Genomic DNA, 26137 nt, shown 5'->3' with positions numbered 1-26137 from the left:
GGTGTGCAGCTCCTGTGCCCCCAGTCCTGGCCTGGGATGGGATGGGACAGTGGGGGAAGTGGAGGCACTGGGTGGGGGGCAGTGGCTACCAGAGGGGTCACCAAGGAGGAGCGACAGGGCCTGCCACCTCCCGGGCCAAAGCCTGGGGTCCTCAGCATCTCATGCAACTCATGGATTTATTGTGAAAATAGGGATCTAGTGTCTGCTAAGTGCCGGGCAGCGTGCTGGCGTTCGGGGGCACAGGTGACGTCTCCGGGTGCTCCCACCATAATGCTGCAGAGACAGGGACATGGCCCTCACGATGCAGGCAGGTAAGGGGGCGCTGTGCAAGCACAGATGGGGCCCTAAAGCCAGGGTGGGGCGGGGGTCAGGGGAGGCTGCTCAGAGCGGTTTGTATGCGCTGCGGCTGAGGGAGAGGCAGTTACACGGGTAAAGAGAAGGCGGGTGATGCTCAGGGCAGAGGGGACGGCAGGTGCAGAGGCCAAGAGGGCAGAGTGAGCTTGTTCCGTTCAGGGAACAGCTTGACGTTGAGTCTGGCTGCAGCAAGATGGGAGGCAGTGGAAGGAGGCTGGAGAGGTTGCCGGGGAACTGACAAGCAAAGGGCCCGGGGTGCTGGCCCTGCTGGGGTGTACATACTGTGGCCACTGGTGTAGTGCTGCAGCTTGTCCGTGTACTCCGAGTCAGCACGCTCAAACCCCCGTCTTCTGGAACAAGAGCAAAGGGCTGGAGCCACCTGGAAGCCCCGGGGAGCTGGGAGCCACAGTAGGTGATAGGGAGAGGGAGGGCAGGCCCTCAAAACCACACCCCTGCCAGAGGGCTCCCTGCCTTCCCCTGGCCTAGCAGCCTCACCCTTCCTGGCCACTCCCCTCCGCCCCCATCCCTTCCCACCTCTCCAAATCCAGGCTCACCATTGCCCCATCCCCTCTTCAGCCAAGCCCTTTTCAAAGTCATCTCTCATGGCCCCAGAAATCCCAGGGCTTCTGTCCATCTGACCTTAGGGCCCTGTCTGATCTACGGAAGAAGAGCATTCCTTCATGCTGAAGTATTGGTGTCTCTATGTGCCACCTCCATGAACAGTGGGCTTGTCAAGGCAACTCTAGCCCAAAGGGATGGACTGGAGCTAATGGTGGCCAAGTAGGTGGGAGAGTATCCAGGCCTGCCCAGGCCTCTCCCTGGCCCTGGGAATGATGGGAGTATCACTTCGGCTCACAGACACTGTTCAGGAATGGCTGAATAGATGGACAGCCAGGCCTGGATGGGGCTGGGGACACCCACCCACCTGTTGCACACGATGGCAATGACGACCACAGCAATGAGGAAGACCAGGCCAGCCGCCGAGGAGCCGATGATGAGTGGCAGCTTCTCCTGGATGCTTGTCTGGTACTCGGCTGGGGGAGAAAGCACGTGGATGTTGTCAGCCTGGCTCTGGGAGTCCTAACGCCCCCCCCCCCACCAGGCCTCCTGGGATCCCCAGACTCTGTTCTCACTCCTGAGAGAGCACCTGTCCCATGCCGAGATGGAGAACCAGCCGGGACACACTCACAGGTAACCTTGGACAAGTCCGTGGACTGTCCAACCCTTAGTTTCTCATCTATAAAATGGGCATAATACCTCAATGTCGGTATGAAAATCAACCATAATAAGAAGCTGACATACAGAGAGGCAGCTGTAAGCACAGACTCGGAGGCCAGACTCCTTGGGTCTGAGCCCCGGCAGTGCCTTCCTGTCTGTGGTCTCTGGTGAAGTGACTTGCCTCTCTGCAGCTTAGTTTCCTCATCTGTAAAGTGGGGAGAAGAGTCCCCATCTCAGAGGCTGGTTGTATAAGCACGTAGAAGGACAGGTGGCAGGACAGTAACCACTCAGTAAATATGAACTATTATTGTTATTGAGCATTTTATTCTTTTGGTCACTGTGCTAAATATGTTATGTATCTTGTTTGATTCTCAGAATCCTCCTATGATTCAGTGCCCACGATCACCCCATGTGCAGATGAGGGCACTGAGGTTTAGCGATGCCATGACTAGCTTGGGGTCACAGAGTTAGAAAGTGGCCAAAGCCAGCATGTGAACCCAGGTCTGTGTATGGGCTTAAATGAGATAATGCATAAAATGCACTCAGCATTGGCCCGGCTCTTCGAAACCACTCGGCACATTTTCAATGCCATCAACACCATCATTGTTTTAAATTTTATTATTATTACTTTTCGTTTGCGTCCATGACCAGACAAGAGCTTGTTGAAGTCAGGGACCGGGTAAGTTCTGGGTCCTTAGCACCAGCGCACATTTGCTGAGTTAATAAAGAAAGGGTCTTGGGACAGTCCCCCACGCCCCAGGTCAATGACATCCATCCAACATGCAAGAGGGCCAAGAGAGGTGAAATTGCTGGCCACAAGGAGGTGGGGCTTTACAGAGGAGGTGCTGTTAGCGTTCCAGCAGAGACGGTGGAGTCATTAGGGAGGATGTTTGTGATAAGATGAGAGTTCATGGGTGTAGGAGCCTCTGAGATGTTCAGCTAGGCAAAGGCCAAGGCCCATGAGCAGTGGTTAAAGCAGACGCTAAGAGGGGACGCTGGAGTCTGGTCATAAGTCAAGCTACCCTGGAGCTGGGCTGGTTGGTGAAGGGGCCGCTAGACTCACAGCAATGACAACAATGACCTCAACTACTATTCGGTGAATGCTAACTACGTGTGAGACCTAGTGCCAACCCTGGGCCAGGTTCTATATGTTTAGCCCCCATCTTTACACCATTTTGATAATGATGATGATGATAATGAGATAGTTGTCACCATCCCCATTTACAGATGAGAGAACTGAGACTCAGAGCTGCTCAGGGCCACACCGTTAGGGCTGAATCAGCACTGTAATTTCCATCTGTCTGGCATCAGAGCTCACGCTCTTAACTCTGCTGGTCCTCAGAGATTATTAGAGCAGGAAGGGTACTTAGAGACCATGGGGTCCCAGACTGGGAGCCACGCAGCATGTGGGCTGCAGCTTCCCCTTCTCTTGCCCACGGCAGACATCACTAATCCATCCCAGCACTTCTTCCTGCTGCACTTCAGAATTCTTCTCAATCCAACTGCAAGTCACTGGAATAGCGCATGGGTGAAACTGGTGTGCTCTCAAAGACTGAATATGATGCTTTCAATTTGGAGATGAGGAAAATTTGGGCCAGGGGAGGGAAGTGACTTGCTCAGAGTGTCTCTGCAAGCTAGGGCTGAGCTCCTGACAGTCCTGCAAGAGGAAGCTGCCTGGCTGATAGGATGGCAGTGGGGTAGTCCACGTGCTGTCCAGCCACGGACACCAGTGGATGGCTCGTTTCCGGTCGGCAGGGAGGGTTGACATCCAGAAGAGGGAGCGCCTTTTCTAATTTGTACAAAGGCACTTTGAAGGAACGGGGACCTTCAAGCTGATTCTGTTTGCGGAGCCAATGGCCTCCTCTTGCCCTCTGGATGTCGCTCACCTTCTGTCATGGTCTGGAAGTACATCTTGCCGCTGTAGCGCCCGTAGCCTGCCACGGTGCGTGCCCGCACCTGGAAGACATAGATGGCGCCGGCTTTGAGGCCCTGCACAGTGACCGTGTTGGTGGGGCTTTTTATGGCTGTGGCGTTGTACTCACTGAGCTCCTGCCGAGGAACAGAGAAGACCATTAGCAAGGTGGTTGCCCACAGCGGGCCCAGAGCCCACTCCTGCCACTTGGGGCGGGTTTGGCCACTAAGATAAACATCTGTGGTTCCCAGTTCTTCGCTCCCTCCCTGTAACGGAATTACACACCCATACTTTTTGCATGTGACTTCCCACAAAAGAAGGCAGAGTATGTTTCTCTGCCTCGTGGATGCCAAATTTATCCATGTGTCTTGCTTTGGTCCTTGGAACATTCTAGAGGACAGGATGCAAGTGGAGGCTTTACATGTGCTTGTTGAGTTGGCTTGGCCTCTTGTGCTCCTGCCTTAGGCCATGATGGGGCTGAACCTGGGTAACAGCTGGTTCCAGAATGAGAAACATGTAGGGAAGACCTTGACCTAACTCCTAGCCTGAAACAGGGCCACCTCAGTTGACCCACAGACTCCAACCAATGAGCAAGAAAATCGGTGCTTAGAAGCCATTGTATTTCGGGGACTGTTTATTTTGCAGCATCATCCTCAGTGATAGCTGATTAATGCACAGATGCTGAGTGGCCTAGACCCTGAGGTCTAGGCTGTGAGTTCTTGGAGACAGCAGGAAGAGGGCCTACCTTACCCACTTCTGCATCCTCCTCCCTGCCCCATGCCTTGATAGGTTACATGGAAGGACCCCTGTTCAGCCACAGTACACTTGAGTGAGGCAAGAATTAAGGCCCAGATGGGGAAAATGATGCTCAAGGTCATGCTTGAGCTTGTGGCTGCTTTGGCACTCAAAACCAGGCTCCTACATGGAGCTATCTCTAATGTCCAAGGCTTGAGTACGCAGGACCTAATGTTCCCTCCTTTGAGAGCTGCAGAATGCCAATTCTGACCTGAGGACTGCCCAGGGTGACCCAAGGAGTACGGGACAAGACAAAGCTGAGCTGCTGCAGCGGCAACAGAGCTGTGGATGAGTTGGATGCAGACGTCTGCCAGTCTATATGATGCTCGTGCAGACAGCAGTCAGCTACCGCCCAAACCATCCCCAAACACCCTCTTTGCACTAGGCCCTGGGGACTCCGAGGGACTCGGGTACGGGCGCTGGATTCAGAGAGCTCAGTTCAGAAACACAAACAGTGTGGAGATTTCAGCTCTTGGAGGAAGATCGCGAACGCCTCTGAGAAGCTGATGAAAGCTATGAACCTCTGTGCAGAAAAATGCACACCTGATTGTGCATGCCGGTCACGTGCCTGTGTGCTGCACAGAGCCCTTGAAAACTCCCTTGAAACAATGAAATTCAGTGAGTGCAATGTCATTCTGGGCATCTTAGCCTAGAGGTTAAGATCACAAATTGGAGCCCGACTTCCTGGGTTCAAGTCCTGACTCTTCTACTTACTATCTTTGTGACCTTGGGGAGGTTTCTTAACCTCTCTTTGCCTCCTTTTCATCATCTGTAAAATGGGGATAATAATGGTCACAGCCACTTCAGAGGGTTGCTTAGAGGATAAAATGCATTAATATGAATAAAGGTAGGGTAAGCACAGTGTGCTGCGGGCATGTGACCTCGCCTGGGTGGGGGCCATCGGGTGAAGTCAGGCAATGCTCTCTGCAGAGTGGGGTTATGCAATGGAATTTTGAAGAACAAACAGAAGTCACCCAGGTCAAAAAAAGGGAGGGCATGTTTGGCAAGGAGCACCAGGTGCGAACGCAAGGAGATGAGAAAGAACTTGGGATATGGGGGGCTAGAGAAGGGGCTGACCTGTGGGTGCCTCCTTCCCACCCCCTCACACCTCCCAGGGAGCAGCAGTACATAGGAAGTCTCTTTTCTTGAGCCAGCTCATCTGCCTCCTCCACTAGGAAGCCTGCTTGACCTCTCAGCCAGATGTGCCTCCCTTCCTCTGAGCCCTGGAGCACTTGCCTGGATGCCCTAGGAGGGGGTTTCTGCTATGTCCCCTCATCCTGGGCACAGGCTGATCGCACAACCTTGACCGTAAACTCCTGAAAGGAGTGGCTGTGTTTTATTACCCTGTACTAAGCACAGAGGCCTGCACACAGAGACCTGCCCCGATGCCCACAGGGTAAAGGCCGTACTCCTCAGTTTGGCATTCCAGACCCTTCATGACTCACCCTTTGCCAATCTTGCCTGCACATCTCCAGTGTCCTCCAGGCTCTGGTCATACCCAAAGGCCTCCCCTCCCTTTCTTGGTAGGGCTGCCAGATTTAGCAAATAAAAATGCAGGATGCTCAGTTAAATCTGAATTTCAGATAAACAATGAATAATTTTTTTTGTATAAGTTTTTCCCATGTAATATTTAAAACACAATTATACTAAAAAATTATTTTAAAAAATTTAAATGTAACTGGTGTCCTATATTTTTTTTTTGGCAACCTTACCTTCCCTGGACACTCGGAGCCTTGGCAAGTGTTGTTTCCCCTATCTGAAATACCCTTTCCCCATCTGCCTGTTCATCAAGACTTAGTACAAGTACCACCTTTGCTGGGGAAACTTCTCAGATGTCCCAGAAAAAGTTGCACGTCCATTGTCTCCTCTCCCACCTGTTGTTCTGATATGCATGTGTTTTCTCTAAGGACTATAGGTTTCCCAAAGGCAGAGACCTTGTCTCATTCATCTCCGGGACCGCAGACTCAGCACATAGTAGGTGCTCACTAACTACCGCCAGGAACAAATGAATGAACATCATAGACTATTAAAACAAAAAAACAAAAAACAAAAAACAAAAACTACGAACGCAGGTTGCAGTATCAAGACTGTCCACTAGGTGCCGCCAGCCAACATGGAATCTGCTGGGGCTTGAAAAGGGGATGGAGTCTGCAGACTGCGTGGGTGGGTGCCCACTTAGAGAGGGTGGAAGTTTTAAGTTTCTGATTATAGGATGGAGATGGGAGGTAACTGCCAGGGGCATAGGTGCCTCAGGAGAATGAGGAACGAACCTCGTGGATCGCTTTTCTAAAGCAGGGAACAGGACAGAGCTGGGGATTGGAAGTCATTTCAAATGCCGATTCTTCCCCTTACTTGCATTGTGACCTTGGGAGAGACCCTTCACTCCCCTGGGCTCCTGTTTTCTACTCCAGAAAAGGAACAATAAACGCCAACCTCTCAGGGTTGTTGTGATCAAGTAGTGTCTGGCACAAAGGAACTGCTCTGGAGACATCAGTCCCCTTCTCTCCTCCCCCGTGGCTGAAGCACCTGTATCTGAACAAGGACTAAGCATTGATGGGTTAGGGGAAGAAATTTAGTATGAAATCCACTAGTTCTGGGGCACCCAGGTGGCTCGGTCGATGAAGCGTCGGACTCTTGATTTCAGCTCAGGTCAGGATCTCAGGGTTGTGAGATCGAGCCCCACATTGGGCTCTGCGCTCAGCGTGGAGTCTGCTAGAGATTCTCTCTCTCCCTCGGCCTCTCCACCCCTCCCGCTCACTCGTGCTCTCTAAATAAATAAATAAATAGATAAATAAAATCTTTTTTTTTAGATAAATAAAATCTTAAAAAAAAAAAAAGAAATCCACTAGTCCTTAGTTTGAATCCTTACCCGGAGACTACGGGCCAGTGAGCACTGGGTGCATTTCTTAAGCTCTATGAGCCTCGGTCTTCTCATCTTTGAAGTGGGATAACATCACCATATGCCACACAGAGTGGGTGTGGAGATTCAACAGGAAAAAAATGGGTAAAGCTTTTAGCATAGTCTCCAGCACACATAGGGACTTAATAAATAAATATTGGCTATCGCCCTCATTGTTATCAACACCGTGACAGGTTAAGCCTTCACCGATGTTCATGAAATGGATGAATGAATACAAAAGTGAGCGAGTGTCAGAACAAACATCTCCTTGTCCACACTGGACAACCGTCCACACTGCTCCACGTACCCTGGACAACAACCAATGCAGCCTGGATTTTCATAGCTCATCCCCACCGCGCCCAGCCTTCCTTCCCCTCTGCTCTGCCAAGTAGAAATTTCTGTTGAGTAAACACAAATCGATGAGGCCTACAGGGGCCCATCTGCCATAGGTGGTCCCACAAATGAATCTTCTGGAGCGCTGGGGGAGCCAAAGGGAGCATGAACCTGCTCTGGGGCGGCTACCAAAGGAGGCCAACTCTCCTAGGACGGTGGAGCCGATGGAAACAGCCAGCACGGGTCTGGCCAACACCATTCGTCAGCGGCATCCAGAAGCTTTCCAGCAAAGTGGTTTTTAGCTCCGGGCTCCGGGCAGGCTGGGAAATCCCCAGTGGAGCTGGGGAAAGGCCAAATGGAGAGCCCGCTCCAAAAAGAGCCCTTTCTAAAGAAGGAAAGGAGGAGTGGGAAAGATGGTGGGGGCGGGGCCCACATGGGACCACAGAGCTCGCTGCCTAACTTCCCTACCTGGGAAGATCTGCAGCCTTCATTAAAGAAATCAATGGCAGGCACTGGCAGGATTCTGAAGTGTTAGGGAAGAGCTGGCTGTGGACTTGTCAGAAATCCATCCCGCATTCTGGCTGTCCCTCCGTGATGGAAGCCTGAGAGGCTGGGGACCGAGACTGCTCCTCCCCCTGCACAGCCATCTCCCCTGACACTTGCCATCAACTCCTTTTTCTTTCTCTCCTTAGATCTGCCATCTTCCTGATTCTGTCCATCCATTTCCGTTTTATCTCTGCACACCCTCTTGTCTGTTCTTGGCTATACCTTTCCACCCCCGGCAAGCACCACACCTGTACCTCCATATCACAAACCCACACTGGCCCCAGGAAAAGGCACCACCATCCATCGGGAGCTGTCCTTCACACTTCCCTGGTCCCCTGAGTTTCAAAACACCGTCTGAATCTGTGGGCTTCTCACCATCTCTGCAGCCAGCCCCTATGCCATGCCACCATCATTTCTCACTTGGTGTCCCGTGAGAGCCCTCTAAAGGGTCTGTGTCCCCAGGACCCCCTTCCAGTCTGTTCTCCACACAGTAAGGTACAGGGATCTTTAACATAATCTGAGTCAGATCATGTCATTCCAGAACCTTCCAACGGCTTCCCGTAGTACTTTAAATTGAATCCAGACTCCAAAGGCGTGGAAGGCCCACCACAATCCAGCCTGTCTCCCTCTCCAACTCCTTCCCTACTAATCTCGCTCTTGTTCATATTGCTCCTCCACACTTGCCTTCTCCTGCCCCAGGGCCTTTGCATGTGCTGCTCTTGCTGTCTGTAATGACTGCCCTCAACCCTTGTCTGTCTGGTGAACTCCTAGCATCTTTTAAGGCTCAGCTCAATTGTCCCTGGAATGAAGATTTCCCCTCACTTATACCCAGGTCATGGGTCCCTCCTTGGTGCCCCTAAGGACCTTTGCTGGCCCTTCTGTGACTGTGTCACAACTGGTCTCATGGCTATTTATGTCTGGATCTGTGGCTTCCCCTGGACTGTGAAGGCCCTGAGGCCTCTGGGCATGTCTGGCTAATCACAGGATTCCCAGCACCGAGCCCAGGGCCCAGCCCAAAGTTGGTGATAGTGAATACTGAATGAACTGGTGTCCATCTCCCACTGGCAGATGCCAAGCTGCCTCTCACTGCACCCCGGGCCCTGGGAGGAGGGGCTGACTGAGTAGGGCCATGTCTCACCACAGTCGCACCGCCCTAGTCCTGTCCCTCTCTTGCCATTTGTACTTAAGCTCCTCCTTCAGAGCCTGGTCCTGTCCACCTTTAAACGGTCATCCCAGAAGCATCCCTGAGAGAAAACCGGAAGGCAGGAGAGCCAGGTGAAGAGCGAGGGCATAGGCCCAAATCCGTGCTCCACCACTTAGTAGCTGGGTGCTCTTGGACAAGTCGCACAACTTCTCCCTGCCTCAGTTTCCCCTCCCATCCAGTGGGGTGAATGGCACTGCTGTGAGGAGGAGCGACAGGTTGGAGGCGGTGTGCGCTCATGACATGTGAGCAGGTGGTGGCCGCGGCTGCTGCAGCTGGTGGCCTGCTGGTCCTGCCACGGCGTCGGAGGCCTGGGGGTGCCGGGCCGCAGGAGAAAGTAGGGCAGAGCGGCCTCTTGGTTCGCGTCTCCAGCAGCCTCCCCAGCCCCTCCCGTCTCGGTAGGAAATGGGTCGGAGGCAGGACCCGCGCCGGGATTCCTCATTTCCGCTCTAGTCTTCGGGGACAAATACTTTCGGTTTCGTTTAATCATAAAGCTTCTTAATTAGTTTTTTTCGTTTTTGAATTCTGAGTTGCTAAGCTGTCCCCGCCAGAGGGGGTGGAAGCGCTGGTTCCTGCAGGGCCCCGGGGCTTTCCTGGGCCTGGGAACAGCTGGTCTGGCTCAGGCTACAGGATGCCTGGCTCCTTCCAGGCCCTGCTTCCCTCACACCCTCCTCAGCTCGGGACGTCCAGCAGCACCTCCTGAGCACCTGCTGTGTGCCAGGCTGGGGAAACAGCAGACGTTAAGGCAAGGTCTCCTCCCTGGAGGAACAGGCCCTGGGAAGGGATCCATTCAATTATTCCTTCAACCAATATTATCAAGCGTCTCTTTGGTGCCGGGCCCAGGGTGCTGGGGAGAAGACAGTGAATGGGACAGATGTGGTCCCTGGCCTCTCGGAATGTGCTGCCTAGAGCGGGGGACGAGCAAGGACACCAGCAATCATAAACCAGCTGGGTGAGGCTGCACAGGAGTTTGCAGCCCCCTGAGACCAAGGGAGTTGGGCTGAGCCGGCAGTTAACAGCGTGGAAGGGTGGGGCTGGGCCTCAGGAGGCAGGGCTCCAGCCAGGGTGGCTGGAACTGCTTCCATCTCTCTTCCTCTCAGCCGTGGGGGAGAGCCTTCTTATCCATTTCCAGTTGCCAACCCTCAACCAAAGCACTTCCTATAGTCATTCACACCTTAGTCTGAATGCGATCCCCATGACACTTTTCCCAGGGGCCCTTGCAGCCTCTGTGGCTGTTTGGTGCCTCAGGATGCAGGGAAGAAAAGTCTCCAGTCAGAAAGAGAGTTTCCTGGACCTCTGCTGTCGAGCAGCTCTATCTACCCCCGGCCCCCACACCGAGCAGGCCCCACGTTCAAATGTATGGACCTCACCTGGACTCACAGGTGTAGCTCATGCCCACCATGCAGCAGGCAGGGCAGACGGGAGGAAGGGAAAGCACACTCCGCTAGGGCCAGGAGCCATGCCGGGCACCGTCCCTGTCCCTGTGCAGCCCCCAGTCAAGACAGCCAATCTCCTTAGGACTCGACACAGGAGGAAACAGGCTCAGAGAGGGAAGATGCCTGCCCAAGGTCACAAGGCCGGTTCTGGATGGAGCTGGGATCCGAACCTACAGCTTCTCACTCCTAGTCCAGTGCCCCTCTACAACACCAGGGGCTTCCAACCCCGGGTCCCCGGGTCCTAGAGGGCCCTGAGGGGGTAACGAGGGTCTGATTTTAAAAGCTCAAAGAGAAATCGCTCTCTCCCCATACAAATGGCATCCAGGCAAATGAAAACAAATGTTTTAGCTGGAATCAGAACAACACGGGGAGGGAGGTCTACTCTCACCCTGGAGAGAAGCTGTCTTGAGCAGTTTTAAATCTTGGCTTCAGAATGGGTGACGCTTTTCGGGAAACCAGTTCTTCAGAACCTCAGGCCCACTGAAGTCAAGAGGAAGGGTCTCGGTGAGGAAAGGGCCATGACCATTGCCTTTTACTGAGATTGCTGGCCCGGTGCCCCAGCCCAGAAAAGCACGACTCTGATAGGTCAAGACACCTGCCTGAGGTCCCACAGCTGGGGAGGACTGGAGTCAGAATTGAGCCCGGCAGCCTGACTCGGAGGCCAGTGCTCTCTCTGAGGCACCAGGGGGTCCAGTCTCGCGGGATGGTAGAACCCCAGGCCCCAGGGAGGTGGGGGTGGGGAGTGCACCCAGGAGCACAGGTACCTTCTCATAGTACTGCAGCTCATAGTCCAGGATGACACCGTTGGGCTGGTCAGGCTGGGACCACGACAGGGTGATGCTGTCCACGGTGCGGCTCACCTGGTGCATGATGGACACGGCCGAGGGAGCTGGAAGAGAGGTCAGAGGTCAGGGGTCAGGGGCAGCAGGAGAGGGTGCAGCTTCTGGCCCAACTTTAGAGGTACCCAGACGGACAGAGTAGAGGATCAGAGAGGGGCAGGCATCTGGCTGAGGCCACATAGCCTGCCTAGGGGGCCGACGGGGGGCAGAGGGACTTGTGGAGGACCGTGGGTGCTGCTTTCCTGAAGTACCTGCAGATTTCAGACACAGACGATGCTGGCCGTTCCCGGGGAGCTCAAGCCACACCAAGTGAGAGATAGATGCACTGGGCCCTTCTCTGGCCTGGCCCAAAGCAGCTGGATGAAAGGTGTTCATTCTCTCTTGGAGCTTACAGCCTACTGGACTAGGGAACTTACAGACCCAAGACATGATGATGGGACCGTGGCAGAGGGGAGCAGAGAGGGTCGGAGACGCCCCTGTTCCTTCCACAAATGTGCACCAAATGCCTACTATGCACCAGGGAGCTAGCACTGAATAAAAATGACCGCCAAAAATAAATTTATAAAAATAAATCCATAGCTCCTATGGAAAACAGTTTGGCAGTTCCTTCAAGAGTTAAACATAGAATTACCACATGACCCAGCATTGGCACTCCTAATTTTATATCCCCAACGACTGAAAACAGGTACTCAAACAAATACTTGTACATGAATGTTTATAGCAGCTCTATTCACAATAGCCAAAAGGTGGGAACAACCAAGGTGTTCATCAACGGATGAATGGGTACACAAATTATGGTGTACACATACCATAGAATCTTATTTAGCCATAAAAGTAAATCAAGTTCTGACAGGTGCTACAATGTAGATGAACTTCGAAAACACGCCAAGTGAAAGACAGACACAGAGGTCATATATTTTAGGAGTCCATTTGTATGAAATATTCAGAATAGGTAAACCCACAGACAGCAAGCTGTTGGTGGTTGCCAGGGCTGAGGGTAGGGAGGAACGGAGAATGTTCTGGGCTTAGAGAGAGGTGGTAGTGGTACAGCACTGTGAATGCACTAAATGCCACTGAATCGTACACATGAAAATGGTTAATCGGATAGGAATTCTACCTCAACAAAATCCCTCCCTCCCTCCCCCTAGTGCTGCTAGTTAAAGGAAGGGGACAGGAAGTCAGGGGCAGCCTGTTTAGTGCTAGGAGGACTCTTAGACATAATTTAGTCCCGTCCCTTCATTTTACTGATGTGGAAGCTGAGGTCCAGGGAGGGGATGTGAGCTGCCCAAGATCGCACGGTGAGCTCATGACACACAGCCTTTTTCTGGATTCCTTATTTCATATTTCACCCGGGCCTATGTTTCTGGCCTCCTTTTCAAGTGGAATGAACCTATGCAAAGCACCTACTATGCATCACCCACAGCCTGGGGCCCTTTACATCTGTTTCCTGAGCTGACCGTGGGTGAGGGTGCAGCATCGACCCCACTGACAAGTGAAGACCCTAAAGCTCAGAGGGGCAAGGGGCCTCCTGAGATCACACAGCCCCCACATCCTCAGTAGGGGAGCTGGGATTTGAACCCAGGTCTGCCGGGGCAGGGCTTGTCCCATGAGTTGGAGGGGGCCGGGGTAACTCCTGACACGGTCCCTCCCCGCGGTGTGACTGGAGTAAGCCTCCTCGCCTCTCTGGACCCGAGGTTTTCATGGTCTCAGGAGCGGCTGAGGACTCACCAGGGTGAAGGGAGCAACTCCTGCAGTCTCTCTTGGCTCCTGGGCAAGACTGTGACAAGCAGATGCCCTGTCTCGGCCCACACAGGGGTGTCTGAGGGTTGAGACGGACCCTTTTCCTCCTCATCCAAATCTTACTTCCCAGGTGCTTTGTATGGATGTGAGCATGGAGCAGGGGCCGGTAGGAGCTCATCGGGACTTGAAGCCTGGCAATGACTCACCTGTTCCCTGCTCTGTTTCTGTCCCTTCAGCCTCAGGGTGGAGGGAACACTCTGTTGCTTAGAAGACCCAGGCTCTGCTCCCTGGCTCGCTGCTTACTGACTGTGTGACCTTGGGCAAGCTGTCCCCCATCTCTGGACCTGGCTTTGTCCTCTGCACCAAGGGCAGGCTGCAAGATCCCTGAGGTCTTGCAGCTCGAATGCTCCCTGCCTGTCCTTCTTTGGCAGCCCTCGGCCTGGAGTTGGATCAGCCCAGAGGCCAGCATGAACCTGAGCAGGTTCGGCTTCCCTCTAGCACCCCTAGTACCAGTGGAAAATTGGCCCAAGACACCTGAGACAGGGTGGCAGCACCAGCAAGAAGGAGTGGACCTTGGTCCCGGTGTCCCTGACAAGCCTCTGTTTCTTCTGCACCTGAGAGTGTGCTGCCTGGCTCTTAGCTTGGCTCCTGGCCCTGCCTCTCGGGAAGACCAGGCCCCCGCTGCCCCCAGTTCTTTCCTCAGTCAAACAGGGGGACTCTGTCTTCCTTATTGCCTCCCAGAGAATCAAGAGACCCCGACGTGAGCGAAGGGGCCCCGCTAACCATTGTTTATTGAGCACCTACTACACGCTGGGCACCGTGCTATGCTCTGGACACGCATTAACCCATTTAATCCCCACCACAGCCTCGAAAGCAGACCTCCTTGAGCCCATTTTGCAGATGGGGAAGCCGAGTATGGAGTAAAGTGTCTTGCCTGAGGCTATACAGAGTAAGTGGCAGAACAAAGCAATACATTCTCACCAGATGCCTGGACCGCGAGGTGACGTTTCTCGGGCTCCAGGAAGTCACTTGAAGGACTTTCAGGGCTGTGCATACATGTATCATAGTAACAATGATAAAGCCACGAACCTAACACTGACTGAGCCCTTCTTCTGAGCCCAGCACTTTTCTAGGCTCTTTACACCTATCAACATAGGTGTAACAGAGAATTCTCACAATTGCCCCATTAGCTGGGGGCTACTAACATCCCCAGTTTATAGATGGGGAAACTGAGGCTTGGAGCTGTTCAGTAACCTGCTCAACGGTCATGCAGCAATGCAGTGCTGGGCCAGACTTGAACCCGGCAGCTCAGGCTCTTCACTGGCACAGTGCCCGGCTCCAGGGAAATGCTCCCTGGAGATTAGTGAGGTTAACTGCTAGAGCCCAGTGGAGGGGCGGTCAGAGTGCTCCGTGACTCAGTTTCCTCATCTGTAAAATGCGCCTGAGGGTAACGTGCCACGAGGGCTGCTGCGGGGAGCAGATGTGTGAACTCGTGTCCACTGCTCAGTGTGGCATCTGGCAGGTGGTCAGCGCCGGGAGCGTTCACCCATGTCACTGGGTTCTTGCCACTGTGCACTGAGCAGCTGACCCATGTCACCTCATTGGGTCCTCTCAACAACAATGCGGGATGGGGGTTAATATCCACAATTTGCAGAGGAGGAGACTGAGGCTCAGAGAAGCATGGTGGCGCCGAGCTGGGCCTGGAGCCAGGTTAACCCGCCCCAGCCATGCTCCCGGCCACTGTCCCCTCGTTCTCTGACCCCATCTCCAGCCCAGACCCGTCTCTCCCTCTGGAGCTGAGCACTCTGTTCTTCAGGGCTGCCGGAGGCCCTGGCTCCTCGCTCCTCTGTGGGGCCAGGCCGTCCACCCTCCTCTCCCGCCTGCTGTGGTCCGCGTCCACGGGCAGAGTGCGCCGTCACTGCGCGTCTGTCGTACCCGTGAGCCTCGGACACACGCTGCACCCACAAGCGTGGGAGAGCCGTACTGCCATCAAGCCACAGGGATGTGACCTCAGTCAGCTGGGGCCTTCTGCGGGCAACTGAACCCTCGGATGAGAAGATTTCAACCCGGCCCCAGAGAGGCAGTCCGGCGCAGTGGTCGGAAGCCAGAGGGTGGAATCAGACTTGCAAGGAAATCTGCTCCCCTCTCCCTGGTGCTGTGGCCTTCAGCAAGTTCTCTCAACCTCTCTGAGCCTCCCTTCCTCCCCCCGCCCATCCACTGCGGACCCTTCCCTGGCAAGGATGTCATGAGCACGAACGGAGAAATGCATGTAAAGGCTTGACCACGGTGCCTGGCACCATCAGGAGGGAGAGCTTGTTAAAAACATGTCAAGGGCCGCCTGGCTGGCTCAGTGCATGGGGCACGCGACTCTTGATCTCGGGGTCGTGAGTTTGAGTCCCACATTAGGCGTAGAATTTACTTTAAAAAAAAATTAAAGAACACTTTAAGAGGCAGGGGCGGGGGGGGGCGGGGCGCCTGTGTGGCTCAGTCAGTTGAGGGTTCGACTCTTGGTTTCAGCTCAGGTCATGATCTCAGGGTCGTGGGATCGAGCCCGCGTCCAGCTCCCTGCTCAGTGGGGAGTCTGCTTGAGATTCTCTCTCCCTCTGCCCCTCCCCCCACTCTTGCTCTCTCTCTCTCTCAAATAAATAAATAAATCTTTTTTTAAAAAGAGGAACATTTCAAGAGTATAGAATGGTGCCAGGGGCTGTGGGCTGGGGGAAAGGAGGAGATGCTGGTCTAAGAGCACAAACTTCCAGCTGTAAGAAGAATCAGTTCTGGGAGCTAATGGACAGCACGGTGACTATAAGAAACAATACCACAGGGGTGCCTGGGTGGCTCAGTTGGTTAAGCGACTGCCTTCGGCTCAGGTCGTGATCCTGGAGTCCCGGGATCGAGTCCCACGTCAGGTTCCCTGCTCAGCAGGGAGTCTGCTTCTCCCTCTGACCCTCCCCCCTCCCATGTGCTCTCTCTCTCATATAAATAAATAAAATCTTTAAAAAAAAAAGAAAAAGAAACAATACCATATTGTATAATTGTAAGTTGTTAAGAGAGTAGATCTTTTTTTTTTTTTTTAAAGATTTTATTTATTTATTTGAGAGAGAGAATGAGAGACAGAGAGCACGAGAGGGAAGAGGGCAGAGGGAGAAGCAGACTCCCCGCCGAGCAGGGAGCCCGATGCGGGACTCGATCCCGGGACTCCAGGATCATGACCTGAGCCGAAGGCAGTCGCTTAACCAACTGAGCCACCCAGGCGCCCAAGAGAGTAGATCTTAAATGTTATAACCACACACGCAAAAATAGTAATTATGTGAGAGGTTGGAGGTGTGAACTAACCTTACTGTGGTAATCATTTAGCAAAATATACACATGAATCAAGACATCACATTGTATACCTTAAACTTTCATGTTATTCGTCAATAATATCTCAATAAAGCTGGAAAAATATTTCAATTCACAGAGTGGCTATGGGGCCAGCATGATGCTGGGTTCTGGGGCTCAAGAGAGGAACCTCTCAGGTCCCTGCCTTCCAGGGGCTCGGGGTCTAACGGGAAAAAGCATATTTTTTCACACAATGATTGCCACCTCCAGGCTGGAGCTCCTGGGTCCAAGCCCCCGGGTCAGGACTCAGCCAAGGTGATCCAGGCCTAAGAAGGGGCAATGTCCTTCCCTTAACTTCTCTCCCCGTGATTTCACCTCCCAACAGTGAAGTGGCAGAATTCGTCCCTAAAGATTAGTGCACTTTTCAAACTTGAGGGGGCATAAGGAGATAACCAGGAGACTTTGTTAAAACTCACTTTACTGGGCACTCCACCCCTCTCCCCAAGATTCTGATTCAACAGGTCTGGGGTAGGGCCTGAGGATCTGCAGTTCTAACAAGCCCCCGGGTGATGCCGATGTTGCTGGTGTGTGGACCACACTTTGAGGAGCAGTGGATTCAGGACCAGAGAAGGAAGGGGACTTGTCTAAGGTCACACAGCAGCTAGGGGCTGGCATAAGAGCCTAGACTAGCTGAATCTTGATTGAGTATATTTTCCACCCACAACACCACTTCTCACAGCCCAGCTCCTGCAGAGACTGGCCCTCTCATCTGCCCAGGCTAAACTTCTGGAACCTGCAGGTCTGGAGTGTCTTGAAGCAGGGGTACAAGAAGTCGTTGGGGAGGTGCAGGGCTGAGGCTGCCCAGGAGCCTGTCCTCTCCTGAAGGCACTGGGGAGCCACAGAAGGACTGCAGTGGACAACCTGCTCCTCAAATAAAAAGCTTGTCATCTTGACAACACCTGTATGCCCCCATGGTGCCCAGAGGAAACACAAAAGGAAGGCCAACCCCTAACACCTACTTGTTCACTCTGTGCCAGGTGCTTTTCCAGATGCTTTACATAGTGAACTCCTTTGACACTCATATGGACCCTATGAGGCGGGTATTATTATTATACCCATTTTACAGATGAGGAAATGGAGGCACTGACGTATGAAGTAACTTGCCCAGAGTCACACAGTTAGCAGGCAGCAGAGCTGGGATTTGAACCCTGGCCCACTCAATCCAACGCATCCTTCCCTTCGTTGACTGTGGCTGATACGGGCTGAGCAGGGAGGTCTGGAAAGCAGTGGTCATCAGAGGGCCTCTGAGGACACCCTGGTCTGGTTCCCAACCTGCTGCTGCCAAGCGCACTCCGCCCGGCTCCCGCTGACTCACCTCGCCCACCACCACCCAGCCCACCTCAGCTCTGGGAGCTCAGCTGTTGGTGGGGCAGGTCCCACACAGCTATGGGGGTCTGGGCTTGGTGGGCTTAGCTGGCAGGCTTGGGTTACAGACAGCTCACCCGGGCTCTGATCCCATAAGCCCTGTCACCCTGGGCGTGGCAAGGAGGCAGCATTTGCTGGGAAGATGATCAAGGCGGGCCAGTGGGGGCCAAGCAGGGCTGGCCTTTCTCCTGGAATCCGGGGGGATTGAGAAAAGGGAACAGCTGGATGTTCTCCCATCCCTCCTGCCGTCCACCGCCCACCCTGGGGTATCAGGTTTCCCTGTAAGTTGGTCTTCAGGGAATTCTGGTATTTTCAATTACCAGCCGGGCACGCCGGCAGGGGGCTGGGGTCAGTGGTGCCCTGTGACCCCTGCAAGGAGATGGAGCCCCAGGGAGCAAGCACAAAAGAGGCTTGTGGCTGAGAGGGGAAGGGGGAGGCCGGCCAGGCAGGGCCTGCTTGGCTGGAGCAGGTGGTCAGGGGCCCTGCTGCCCCCAGCGAGCCCTGGGGGAGTGTCCAGTCCCTTCATTAGCTGAGACTTGGGGAAGTAGCCTTCCGCATATGCCTCCGTTTCCCCCTCTGGGCATGAAGGGGTTGAATGAGGAGGTCTCTCAGGGCCTTCTGGGACTAGGAGCCTTTGACGGGCAGGAAGACAGGAGGCCCAAGACCAGAGGGTGTGGGTTTGGGCTTTGCTCAGCTTCGTCTCCACAGCCCCGAGCTCCGAGGCAAGAAGGAGACCCCCGAGAGTACTCGGCCTTTACCCTTTCACCGGTCAGAAGACCCCAGGAGCTTAGAGGAGTAGGGAGAAGTCGCTGGGCATTGGCAGTGTGAGACCCCCACCCCAAGCCCCAGTCTCAGATCCCGCTACCTCTGTGACATCTTCACTGCTGTCGACAGCACGCCGTGACTTCCCACTGCCCCCCAAATAACACACAGATGCTCCACGTGGCCTCCGGGCGCACCTGCCTGGCACCCACCACCTCCGTGCACGTGCCCCTCCACTCCCAAGTGCCGTCCACACTGGCCACCTTTCTGTTCCCAATCACACCAAGGTCATCCTTTGCTCAGGGCCTTGGCCCCACGGTGTTTCTGCCTGGACGCCCCTTGCCCCGGATCTCCATGGCCCCTCAGGAAGCCCTCCCTGACCACCCACCCGCTCCCGTCCCCTGCCACCCCACAGCGGCTTTCTTTGCTTTGCAGTGTTAACAGGGACCTTGTCTCTCTTGTTCAATCCCTTATCCCTAGTGCCTGGGACGGTGTGACAGTGTGTGGCTCAGAGTAAGCACTTACTCATATTATTGGAGGAAGGAAGGAGAGAAGGAAGGGTAAGGCTCTCCCCTTTTTTAGCACCTTCAGGAACCTGGCTGAGTCACTGACCTTGGGGGCTGGGAGCCAGGGGAAGGCAATGCAGCTTCCATGATGGGCAGTAACCATTCGCTCTGCCTCAGACCCCGAGCCCACTTGTGATGTGACCTGCTGCGGTGGCCTGGAGCCTCTCGCCGACCAGCCGGCTTAAAATACCACAACAGGGCATCGCAACTGCGCTTACATTCTCCGGGACTCCTGGAGTTTCTGGTTGATAGCGGGGTCGCTCTTTTAACTGTGGCAATACATTAAACTCCTGATGATCCAGCTGCAATTCTGGGTGACCCGATCATAACTGTCACAACAGAATTTCCACAAATAAAACGCTTCCAGAAAATGGGCCTCATTTCTTTCTGATTGGACCAAACATTTGCGCTGTGGGTAGAAAAAGGAAAAGCTGAGAACTGGTGTCAAGGTGGTACTTTGCTATGAAAAAAAGGAGTTCTGTGGCCAAGAAAGGTACAGAAACACAGAGTTCTAGACCCCTGCTTATGAGACCCACATTGTATATGCCTTTGTTCAAGGCTCTAAGAAGTCCTGCAGGGGAGAGACCCAGTTAACCTGGCAGTCGAGGTCTCCTTTGGCTTCAGAACCCCTTTTTCATGTAATAGTTATTAATGTCTTTTGGAAGTAGCAATTTGTGGAACATATTTTTTTTGGGGGGAAAAACCCCAAAACAACAAAAATTGGGTCTAGGAGATACTGTCTTTTTCCTTGAACCCAAGAAAAGCTCCTGTCTGCAGTGGCTGTTCATCTGCTCATTCATTCTTCCCTTGATTCAGCTTAGATTTAACAGCACCTTCTGGGTGCTACACAATCAGATGCAGTGAGGTTAATCATGTCTGTTTCACAGATGAGGAAAACGAGAGTCAGGTCAAGTCTCCTGCCTAAGGTACCTCAGCTCACAGGTGGGATCGAGACCCAGACCTGCCTGACTCTACAGCCTGGGTTGGTTGGTTCTCCCTGATTTCTTGGCCTGAGCCATGCGCATGATCAGAGCAGGCTAAGGCCAGGCCCTGGGCTTGGTACCATGGATACCTCCAATGGCCCACCTGCCCATGGGATGCTGGACAGCCTTGATCTTACCTGTGGCTGCTGGATGGGACCCAGTCCTACCCCAGCACCTGGACTAGCAAGGTGGTAAGAGCCTGAGCTTCAAATCAGGTAGCCCAGGCAGCATATCTCGCCCTTTGGTGCCTCCGGTTCTCCTCTACAGAATGGGGACAGGGCATGGATGTTGGGAGGTTAAATGAAAACCTGCATGTCAGTTGCTTAGCACAGGCTTAGGTCCAGAGTCAGGGGCCAGGGGACGTCTGTCATATGGAGCTGTCTGGGCCACTCAGAATCTTCTGAATCTTTTTATTTTCTTAAAATTTTACTTATTTATCTTAGGTAATCTCTACATCCAATGTGGGGCTCGAACTCATGACCCCGCGATCAAGAGTTGCACGCTCTCTGACTGAGCCAGCCGGGCGCCCCTGGGCTGCTCAGACCCGTAAGCGGCACTGTGAGTAGCTGAGTGGTGGTAATGGTGGTGGTGGAAGGGAGGAGATGCAGCATTCATTCAGGGTTCAGATCCCAGCTCTCTTATGCCCCGGAGACTGTGTGACCTCAGGCAAGTTACTTTCCTCTCTGAGCCCAGTTTTCTCACCTGCAAAATGGGATGTGGCAGACATGCTTACTGCCTGCCCAAATATCCATTCTTTCTTTTTCAAATTAACAAAATCTTGGTTCTTAGCTAGGCACATTATGCCCCCCAAAAGACTATGTTTTCCCCAAACTCTCTGGTAGCTACAAGTGGCCTTTGACAATAGGATTGCCAATGAGATATAAAGCTAATGTAATATGTGGGACTTCCAGGAAGTCTCTCTTAAAGGGAAGGGCCTTCTCATTCTCCTTCTTTCGTCCTGCTGCCTGGGACACGGATGCGATAGCTGGAGCTCTCGTAGCCATTCTGGCCCATAAGAACAAGAAGCTGTGTGCCGGGAAGCTTGGATCGCTGATGATTCCACGGAGTTGCAACTTCTGACATCCTTTACATATAAGAAAAATAAACTTCCATTTTGTCTAAGCCACTATGGTAGACTGGTTGTATTATTATTATTATTTTAAGATTTTATTTATTTGACAGAGAGAGAGAGAGAGACAGCAAGAGCGGGAACACAAGCAGGGGCAGAGGGAGAGGGAGAAGCACGCTTCCCGCGGAGCAGGGAGCCCGATGTGGGGCTCGATCCCAGGACCCTGGGATCATGACCTGAGCCGAAGGCAGATGCTTAACGACTGAGCCACCCAGGCGCCCCTGGTTGTGTTATTAATCACATCCTTATATCTTCACTCTTTGCCCTATAACTTGTGTCAAACTGTCCCCCAACTTTGGGCTGAGCCATGCGACTTGCTTTGGCCAATGGGATATTAGCAAACACGATCTAAGCAGAGGCTTGACAAGCCCTTGCATATATCTGCTGGCTATCTTGGTTCCCTGTGATTGCCACAAGAACACGCCCAGGCTGACCTGCTGAAGAAGAGATACGCAGAACAGAGTTGTTGCCCTAGGGGTCCCAGCCAGGACCATCCTGACCATCTGACAGCAGCCAACCCCAAATGTGTAATAAAGCCCTGAAAATATCCAAAGATCTGCCGAGTGACCCAGAGTGCAAACCCATGAATGCACCCCCACCAGGACCCGTCCGGCCGATCCGGAGCCCCGTGTGCTAGAAAAATGCTTCTTGCTTTTATGCTGTTGGTGTTGTGGTTGATTGTCCAACAGCATTACCGTGGCGGCAGCTATCTGTTATTTTTTTTCCTGTTCTGTGCAGCGAAACTCAATCTTAACTGATACTCTAGGCTGGCAATGCCTTCCCTGCAGAAAGCTTGGGGGGATCAAAGAGGCCGATGTGTGCAGAGGGCTTAGCCTGGGGAGGAAAGTGCCCTCTCCCTTCATTTCTCCAGGCCTGCGTCTCACCAGGGGCTCTCTCGGCCCATCTTCCTCTGATCCTCTTGGCCCCCAGGGAGAGAAGTAGGTGAGTACATGCTCATGCGAGTTCTAGAGACTGAGCCACTGTATGCCTGCCCCCCAGGAGGGCAGGAGGATCAGAGGAGAACACACTGGCGGAAGGGGCTTTGGAAAGTTGAAAGTCCTTCCATGAGAAAGCCATGCGGAGTGGAATCCTGGACGGGGGCCGTGACACCTGGCCGGGGTGCTGGAGACTGGCTCTACCACAATCTGCTGGGTCATCTCGGACAGCCACTTAGGGACCTCTCTGGGCCTCAGTTTTCCTTTCTATAAAAAATGAGGTGTGCACTCCAGGGCCCCTGACAATGCTGATGTGCTTTAATTTGGCTTATGTTACCTTCTGCAATAGGCAGAATGATGACCCCCAAAGATGTCCACATCCTGATCCCAGAATCTGTGAATATGGTACCTTACAGAGCAAAAGGGTTTTGCAGATGTGATTAAGGTCATGGTCCTCAAGATGGGGAGATTATCCTGGATTATCCAGGTAGACCCAATGTAATCTATTGAGTCCTTAAAGGAGGAGAAGCTTTCGCAGCCGAGAGTCAGAGAACCAGAGGGCCGGAGCATGAAGAGGGCTTGAACCCCGTTGTAGCTTCTGAGATGCAGGAACCACATGCAAGGACTGGAAAGAGGGCCCCTCAGGTGAAGGGCAGCGGCCAGTCGGCAAGGACAGGGACACCTCACTCCTACCATCCCATGGCACTGAGTTCTACCAACACCTGAATGAACAAGGAAACGGATCCTCCCTTAGAGTCGTCAGAGAGGAACACCGCCCTGCCAACAGCTTGATTTGGGCCCGTGAGATCCAGACTAGTCTTCTGCCCTACAGAGCCGGGAGGCAGGAACTGCGGCTCGTTCTAAGTTGCTAAGTTTGTGGCATTTTGTTACAGTAGCAAGAGGAAACGAAGACACCTTCTGGATTCATTTGAAGCCTAGCTGCCATGTCTCATCCACGGACTCTGTGCTGGGTGCTCTGTCTATATTATTGCTGATCTGGCCACCATCCAGCAAAACAGGAATGATATAGATCGATGCCCATTCTGCAGGCGCAGACCCTGAGGCTGGGGGAAGCAAAGCCTCCCATGCAGCCTGGTCACACAGTGAAGACAGGGCAAGACAGGGCCGTGCTGGATGAGGGCTGAGCCCAGCACTGATGATGACTTTTTGCCCACACGACCCACTAGGACGGGACAACAGGGGAACTTCCTGACTAGTCAATCTCCTGTTCAGTTCTGGTGATGCCAAATACCGCCTTTGCTGCCCGGGCTGTGGTGTGCACCGGCCCCTGCTCACATCCTGCCCGGCCTCTGCAGAAGGCCTGAGTCCCGCCAGCACTGGGCCCCAGTCTGCCACTGCCGGCCTGGTGACTGGGGACAAGTTGCCTCCCCCTCGATGCCGTAATTTCCTTACCCGTGAGACAGGATAATGATAGGACCCACCTCCTAGGGTTGTCGTGAAGATGTATCGTCAAGGACTCGGGATGGTGTCTGGCACAGAGTAAATGAACCATGGGAGCCATTATTATGATTAGGGGGGTCACAGAACGATCTCCGCTTTCTGACTGCCTGCATGTACCAGGCAGCCTGGGAGGCATCTTGAGACATGAGCTCAAAGCCTCCCAGCAGTCCCGTGAGGAGGGGTGGTGACGCTCACGAGGAGATGCATTCAGACGTGGGCTAAGTGACTTGTCTAAGGCTGTGTGCCAGTGAGCAGCCAGGCTTGATTCAAAGCCAGGTTCGTTTGCCAGATTCCCAAACCCAGACCCTCCCCACCCCTGCTGGAACTGGGCAGAGGTGCGGCTGCACGGAGCTTGCTCCGGGTGAGACCATGTCCGGCGCAGCCCTGGAGGGCGGCCAAGAGGACTGGACGTGCCCTGAGGACAAGCACCACGTTACTGAAATGCCGCACGCGCCCCCTGGTCTGCACGGCTGTCTCTGCCTTGTGATTTCGATCTCGGCTTAAATGCCACCTCCTCAGAGAGGCTCTCTTCTGATGCCCACCCTGAGGGTCGCCCTCCTCCCTCCCATCCCCTAGGTTGTCTGGTTTGTTTGTGTCAAGGACCAGAGACTCTGGACAGCAGCCTGAATCCCGGGGCTGCCCCTTCCCAGCTGAGTGACACTGGGTGTGTGCTTGACCTCTCTCCACATCGGTTTCCTCTTCTGTCAGGTGGGGATGTACGGCCCAGCCTGGCCTCCTCTCTCCAGGGGCCCCCGAGAGGACACATGAATATGGAGCAGAAAGGCGTTCTGGAATAGTGGAGTGTGGTTCAGAGGTGGCACGATGGCTTTATGAAGTCAGAAGACGGCTCTGGCCCTGGTGAATGCCAAGGAAGTGTGAGCAAGGCCCAGCTACTTGCCCAAAAGGAATACTTTTTCCTTTTAAGGCAATGAGCTAGATATTTATATATTGAATTTTAGGGTCTGATTAAAACCGACCACTGAATGCATTTGTCTGGAAATCAAGTCCCCAGCCTTGCTTTCCAGCCTGTCGTACTTCTCTACGCCCCACCTCACTCCACGCTTCTCTGAGCCCTTCTGCAAATGTTCACTGAGCAGTCACTGTGGTGCGCCCCTGGCCAGGTGCCGGGAAAACCGTGGTAAGTAAGGAAAAGCAGACCCATTGTGTACCACCACACGCTGATGGCGGGGGAGACAGACAGGAATGACATGATCAAAGACTTAAGGCTAAAATCTCAACCAGGGAGGCTTGAGGGCCACGGTGCTGGGGGTGTGTGATCAAGTGAGGAAGGTCAATAAAAATGAGCTAAGGTCTGAAAGAAGGGTGAAGAGAAAAGCAATCCAGGCAGAGGGACCATGTGTGGAGGCACCTCGTGCTCAGGAGGAACAGAAAGAACTCTCCCTCTAGCCTGCCTCCTGCACTTCCCTCTCCTGGGACACCTTCTCCCTGCATGATTCCATCTCTGCTTCTTTTTTTTTTTTTTTTTTAAAGATTTTATCTATCCATTTGTGAGAGAGAGAATGAGAGACAGAGAGCATGAGAGGGAGGAGGGTCAGAGGGAGAAGCAGACTCCCTGCTGAGCAGGGAGCCCGATGCGGGACTCGATCCCGGGACTCCAGGATCATGACCTGAGCCGAAGGCAGTCGCTTAACCAACTGAGCCACCCAGGCGCCCCCCATCTCTGCTTCTTCTAAGCATCTCCATTCTGCAAAGCCAAGCTCAAATGCCTCTTCTTCCAGGAAGCCTTCCACGATTTGCCCTTTTCCCATTCCCTAGGAGGCTATGCTCTCTCCTGCTTGTGATCTCTCTCCCCTCCCTGATACCTCCTTGGGCCCTCTTTCATGCCATCTTGTATGTGGATGCTGTGTCCATGTCTCATCTTCCCAACCAGGGCATAGATCATCAAGGGCAGGAACTGTGTCTTCTGCAGTGTAGACTTGCAGTCCCATAGCTCTGGGTTTAAATCCTAGTTGGCCTCAAGAGAGGCCTTAGTCGTGGCTCCACCTCTCTGGATCTCTGTTTCCTCATCTGGCAAAAGGGGATAAGGTGGTGAGGGCGTGGTGTGGCTGCATGGTCCCCAGCCGGGCTCTGACCATCTGAGAAAGAGTCGGCTTGTCAAGGGGCTTGAAACAAAGAGGAAGGAGAAAGGTATTTATGATCCAGAAAGCCTCAGGGCTTTGAGGTCATACAGGGGCTTAGACCTGAGTTTCCCAAATCTGCCAGATGGTAAGAAACTCTTGAGCCACTTGTTAAACATGCAGAGTCCCAGGACCCACTTCTGGAAT

General features: G+C 53.5%; 1 protein-coding gene across 1 annotated transcript in view; it reads right to left on the bottom strand.

The window, feature by feature from the left end:
• The window catches only part of EPHB2 (EPH receptor B2), a 122823-nt gene that overhangs the window by 13289 nt on the left and 83397 nt on the right, over positions 1–26137 (bottom strand). The window contains exons 5-8 of the mRNA XM_021683535.1: positions 11459–11583; positions 3459–3621; positions 1280–1388; positions 637–701 (exon numbers count right to left, since the gene is read on the bottom strand). Coding sequence (XP_021539210.1) covers positions 637–701; positions 1280–1388; positions 3459–3621; positions 11459–11583 — 462 coding nt within the window. The remainder of the gene's footprint in view (positions 1–636; positions 702–1279; positions 1389–3458; positions 3622–11458; positions 11584–26137) is intronic.

Source organism: Neomonachus schauinslandi, chromosome 4 (assembly GCF_002201575.2).
Source record: "Neomonachus schauinslandi chromosome 4, ASM220157v2, whole genome shotgun sequence".
NCBI classification, from domain to species: Eukaryota; Metazoa; Chordata; class Mammalia; order Carnivora; family Phocidae; genus Neomonachus; species Neomonachus schauinslandi.
Note: the sequence above shows the minus strand (reverse complement) of the source record. Positions and strands in the feature narration are given on the sequence as shown.